Consider the following 6,000-nt stretch of genomic DNA (forward strand, 5'->3'; position numbering starts at 1 on the left):
CTTACTATTTCTTTGCTGTTTATTGGCTGGATCTTAATCTTTTCAATATTCCTGGGTGGGGTTCCTGACCTCCCATTGTTGGCAGGGAGGTAACTGCTATGTCTTCTATCCCCCTATATCTGTTTTCCAACTTGCTTTCTGTCTTTGTCTTATAATGAGATTACTTGCTTTTGTCCTGGCTCTAGCTGAGAGGGAAACAGTCAAATTTCTAGTTAGTTTTGGAGATGATATTTTTTTTCCGTGTTAATCATCTCTCTGTTATGCACTATATTATGTTTTGTTTACATATATATGATTTGTAAACATTTGAGGGTATTTCTGTTAGTGGGACCTGTGCTTGTGTCTGGATGAGACTTTTAGGTGATTTCAAATTAAGTACTTTGATAGAGTGTGCTCTTGGAATCTACATCTTTCCTATTTGAACCAACTCCCCTTTGTCTTACCTTTCCTTGGGTGCTTTGATTGTAATTCCGGAACTTTTTACTTCCCATTGTCTCCCTTTGTACTGGCATTGATTTGACATTCACGTATTGCAAGCGCCGTAAAACCCTTAAAGAGAAACAAAACATTTTCAATATTGCCTTTTTACTGGCGCTGAAATGACCTAAAAGTGTCGCCTGTGCCGTAAATCACGTCCTCTGTGTTGCTTTGTATTGTTTCTCTCTCTTTTTTTTTTAAATTTTGATTGTGCGAGAGGATGGTAGTAATAAGGTTAGCGCCTTTCCTGACACTTTTAAATCTCTTCTGACTTTTTCCTAGAACCAGACGACTTGGATTTTATCCGACGTGCACATATTTGCAGGTATGATAACCGAACGCAATTAAAGGCTTATTTTAATATTGTTGTAATTGACAACAGGGGCTTGTTTGCCTTGGTTTGAGAGTAACTCCTTTAAAAAAATGAGCCCATAACAATTTGACTTATCAGACCTACAAATGTGGATGTGCGGCTATGTGGTCTAGTGGTATGAAACTCGCTTTCGGATCGGAAGGTCCTGGGTTCGAGCCTCCCGCTCGGCGCATAGTTGAGTCCTTGGAAAAAGGCTCTTTACTCACATTCTCTCGCCGTACTCGGGTGTAAAATGAGTACCTGGCCGTTAACAGCGTTGTCTTTTCCGAAAAATTGTAATATCGCCTAACACACGTCATATCCCATCCTACATGTTAAATGTTGCTATTGACCAGGGGACCCCTTGTAAAGCGCTTTGAGCACATTTAGTGGATATTGCGCTATATAAAGTTCAATTTTACAAATAAGTACACGTCGATTTTACCCAAACCCTGGCAAGTTTACTTTGATAGGATGGCTATCTAGTGTGGGTTGGGTTTGTGTGCGTGTTTTTGTTTAGTTTTTTGTTTGTTTGTTGGGTTTTTTGTTGTTTTTTTTTGGGGGGGGGGGGGGTTGGGTTTCTTGTCGTTTCTCTCTGTACCTTTGTCTATTTTTTATTATTTGGGAGGTTTTTTGTTTTTTTTGTTAGTTAACCCCCCCCCCCGCGTCGTTTTTGTTGTTTTTTTTTTTTTCGTTTTGTGTATTGTTTTAAATCTTTTTTTTTTTACGACTTGCTTAAGATTTCTGCGACCTAAGATGGTTGCACTGTGTTGGCTTTCCTCTTCTCTCTTTTATGGAATCCTCGCCTACCTCAAATATTAGAACTAATAACTAGAGGTGCCTAAATGAGTCAATAAAATGGAGATAAAGATAAAGGGAGTAAATCGGACTCATGAACTTGTGTTGTTTATTCATGAGTCAGATTTACTCCCTTTATCTTTATCTCAGATTAGAACATGGACATAAAATGGATTTGACACTAAAATTATTGCAAGTCTTTAAAAAAGAAAAGAAAATGAAAAAGCACCATAGTGAACGGAAATAGTGGCAACCACAAATTATATTAAATATCTAGAGGATAGGGCTAATAATCTTACCTTTCATGCTTTCACTTTCACCGTCCAAAGATTCATTCATACGAACTTCTGCAGATGCCGTAGCCATCGTTAACATAATATAGCCTCCTTACACTAGAACCCTTGACTGGCAGTTTGACGTCATTTTTTAAGTTTGTGTAGCGTCTAGTGAGTCGTTAGTAGAGCTCAAGGAAACCAGTTATTTCATTGGTTGAACTATTGAATACAAATACAACTCACGATTTGTTTTCTTTAGTGGCAAAAGACTGGCTTTTTGGCGTCATTTTTTGGTCGTGTCAGACTATAGATAGTTCGAAGATGACGTCACTCAGGTCTTTGTTATTGTTTTTTGCCATCCGCGTTTATGAATAATGCTCACTGAACTGTATTAACCCGACTATAAACGTTCATGGATACACACAGTTTTGTGTGTTGGTCCGTTATACTTCCGGATGGCAATGTTATGAGTTTCTTAGCCAAGCGCATACTATCTATAACTTTACGATGGCTACGCAGATTCCCGCGGTATTTTTGTACAAGTTTATACAATTAAAATAATCGTCTTTTAAAGCGCTGTTGGACTTCATGTAGGCGTATTATTATTATTATTATTACTACACACAAACGTAACTTCCAAATGAGCTGTTGATGAAATGAAAGATCTCATCGTCATACTCCACTCATTTTGATTTATAAAACTCATACTCAACCCTAAAATTATAAGCAGAGAAAGAAGACATTACAGGAACACACACAACATATATATATATATATATATATATATATATATATATATATATATATATATATATAAAATATATATATATATATACATATATATATATATACACATATATAATATATATATATATATAATATATATATATATATATATATATATATATATATATTTCGAACGCTGTGCGAGAGTTTCCCCGTTATAAATCTATTCTTTCATACAACTGAAATTTGATTTTGTGCGGCTATGTGGTCTTGTGGTATGACACTCGTATTCGGATGGTAAGGTCCTGGGTTCGAGCCTCGCTCGGCGCATAGTTGAGTCCTTGGAAAAGGCTCTTTACTCGCATTCTCTCACCGTACTCAGGTGTAAAATGAGCACCTGGCCGTTAACAGTGTTGTCTATGTCCGAAAAATTGTAAGATCGCCTATAGGCGTCATGTCAGTTCTACATATTAAATGTTTCTGTTGACCAGGGACCCCCTGTAAAGCGCTTTGAGTATGTTTAGTGGATATTACGCTATATAAAAGCTCAATTTTTTTTTAAAAGCTCCGTTTCAATTAATGCGAAGAGCATTAACTCATTCAATCCTAGACATTTTTGCTACTTTTCAAAACTGGAAAAAAATGTATTAAAAATAAGCATGTGCCTAGATAGTTTTATTCAACTTCCATCAACATGTATAAATTAAAAACATTAGCTTTGATACTACGCCTTTAATTTGTCTCAGTAAAATGTAATAAATAGGCATGGGGTAAAATAAGTAACCCGGGTTAACTACGCATATGGTCGGTGTTAGGGTTGAGTGAGTTAATTTACAGGATTCTCACAAAGAATGTAAGACTGATGGATGTTCTAAAGACTCTAAATTAAAGAATCAACTCGTTTTATGAACATTTCATTCGTTTACAGACACTTCCAGTGATTTACGCTGAAATAAGACAATGGACCTTCGTGCAATACATACAATATTGTTTATATTCCAGGGAGAGTTCATGTTGAACTACTTATTACTATCATATATTTTGGTTTACTCTGCGCTTTGTGACAGACATGCTGGCCTACTCAGCGCTGTGGCGGACATCACATCGAATGTGGACAATACACTTCAACTGTGAGTTCCACTTTTGACTTTACACTCAACAATGATATATATATATATATATATATATATAATATATATATATATATATATATATATATATATATATATATATATATATATGCGGTGTTAGAGTAACCCGTTTATTTTCTTATAAATCATCTGTTTGTGAACGTACAATGGATTTCATCTGTCTATATGTATTTTTCATCATATATTTTTTTTAGTCGTGCAGGCTCATTATGTTTTTGAATAGTTTTTATTTGTCATTTTTTAGACTGCGTCACAGGCTAAGCAATGTATATTTTGTGTATTTGTTGAATAGTACTATTTAATAAGGAGAATTTTCCATTTGACTTTAAATACCAATAGTACTTTTTGACAGATTGCAAAAGGGTTTGGCATAGTTATGAGAATATGAGAAAAATGGTGAAACAAGTCGAGCGTGAGTTCCCCCCCCCCCCCCACCCCCTTTTTTTTTTCTTTAATGACGTTGATCGATGTCACTGTAAAGAGAATTGAAGAAGAGAAAGGTCATTCAACACCCCACCCCCCCCCCCCCCCCTACAACTACAACGAAGAAATTGTATAATCCAATGCATTCTCTCTGGGGCCACATTAAATGTTCCCTTTCAACACGAGGACATTGATGTTGAGGGAATCCGGCTAACGCGGAGAAAAGTTTATGGAGTGTCAAAATTTTTGATACAGAACGCGTTGCAGGGCAATTTTTCAGGGATGGGTCTGTTGTGAGAAAAAAAATTGAGCTTATATAGAGCAATATCAATTAAACGTGCTCAAAGCGCTTTGCAAAGGGTCCCTGGCCAACAGCAACACGTAACATGTAGAACACGACATGACGTCTGTTAGGCGATATTACATTTTTTTTCCGACAGAGAGACAAAGATGTCAACGGCCAGATACTCATTTTACACCTGAATATGGTGAGAGAATGTGAATAAAGAGCCTTTTCCAAGGACTCAACTATGCGCCGAACGAGGCTCGAACCCAGGACCTTCCGATCCTAAAGCGATTATCACAGCACTAGACCACATAGCCGCATAATATGTGGAAACTTGAGCGGGAATTCCCGAACCTAAGGCATCATCGGACAAAAACAAAAGGGCATGTTCCGTGGTTTTTGGACCATCAAAATTCTGACTTGAGCAATGCAATTTCTACGGACGAGACCCCAGTGTAGTTTCATGATCATTGCTTAAATCTGATTTACTTGTTTGTTTTTATAACCCTCATATTACCCAAAAGTACAGGAATATCTCCTCAAACGCAACTTTTACGACTGGTCGACTTGATAAATTGATAAAAGACATGGCAGCAACCAAAAAAAGGACACGGTTAAAACGATTTGACTATGAGGATCACCACGAATGGCCTGATGATGACAGCATGGATTATTACTTGGATGTAAGTAGTAGTAGTAGTAGTAGTAGTAGTAGTAGTAGTAGTAGTAGTAGTAGTAGTAGTAGTAGTAGTAGTAGTAGTAGTAGTAGTAGTAGTAGTAGTAGTAGTAGTGGTAGTAGTAGTAGTAGTAGTAGTAGTAGTAGTAGTAGTAGTAGTAGTAGTAGTAGTAGTAGTAGTAGTAGTGGTGGTAGTAGTAGTGGTAGTAGTAAGTAGTAGTAAGTAGTAGTAGTAGTAGTAGTAGTAGTAGTAGTAGTAGTAGTAGTAGTAGTAGTAGTAGTAGTAGTAGTAGTAGTAGTAGTTATACTTACTGTAATACAGATCATGTTGGGGGTATTTGAAGACAAAAAAAAAAAAAAAAACAACAACAAAAAACACGCCAAATTTCAGGCAGCGCGAAAAGTTTTCTTCTAGACCCAATATTTTTCACTCTCTCCAATGAGGAATACAGACCTGCCAACCCTTCACAATCAAAAAGTGGAATCAGAACGCCTGAAAATAGGAATTTGAGACAAATTTCACCTCTTTCAACCCCCCCCCCCCCCTCACTCCCCTCGCTTTGCTCTTTTTTATTCTTACCATTATCATCATTTTTGAAAATCGGAATTATAGAGACAATGGCAGAATAGTACAAAAAGGAAGAGCGGAAATAGGAATGATTCCGCCAAAAGCGGAAGGGTTGGCAGGTGTGGGAATACCTAATTATGTCTTATTTTGTTAGAACCGGATTTCACTTTACAAATTCCATTAGGATGATGAAGATGAGGAGGACCTACCCCTGGTGGAACGTATTGCCAAGCACTGGCAAACGGTGGCGATTCGAAGCCTGTTCTAT

At 36.9% G+C, this 6,000-nt stretch overlaps 1 protein-coding gene across 1 annotated transcript in view; it reads left to right on the forward strand.

Annotated features, from left to right (window-relative positions):
* Positions 1-5,075: 5,075 nt before the first annotated feature.
* Positions 5,076-6,000, forward strand: part of LOC144975899 (uncharacterized) — a 3,092-nt gene continuing 2,167 nt past the window's right edge. The window contains exons 1-2 of the mRNA XM_078920087.1: positions 5,076-5,171; positions 5,917-6,000. The exon at positions 5,917-6,000 is cut by the window's right edge and continues 142 nt beyond it. Of these exons, the coding sequence (XP_078776213.1) occupies positions 5,076-5,171; positions 5,917-6,000 (180 nt within the window). The remainder of the gene's footprint in view (positions 5,172-5,916) is intronic.

Source organism: Berghia stephanieae, chromosome 6 (assembly GCF_034508935.2).
Source record: "Berghia stephanieae isolate SIO BIC M18660-M18661 chromosome 6, UCSD_Bste_1.3, whole genome shotgun sequence".
NCBI lineage: Eukaryota > Metazoa > Mollusca > Gastropoda > Nudibranchia > Aeolidiidae > Berghia > Berghia stephanieae.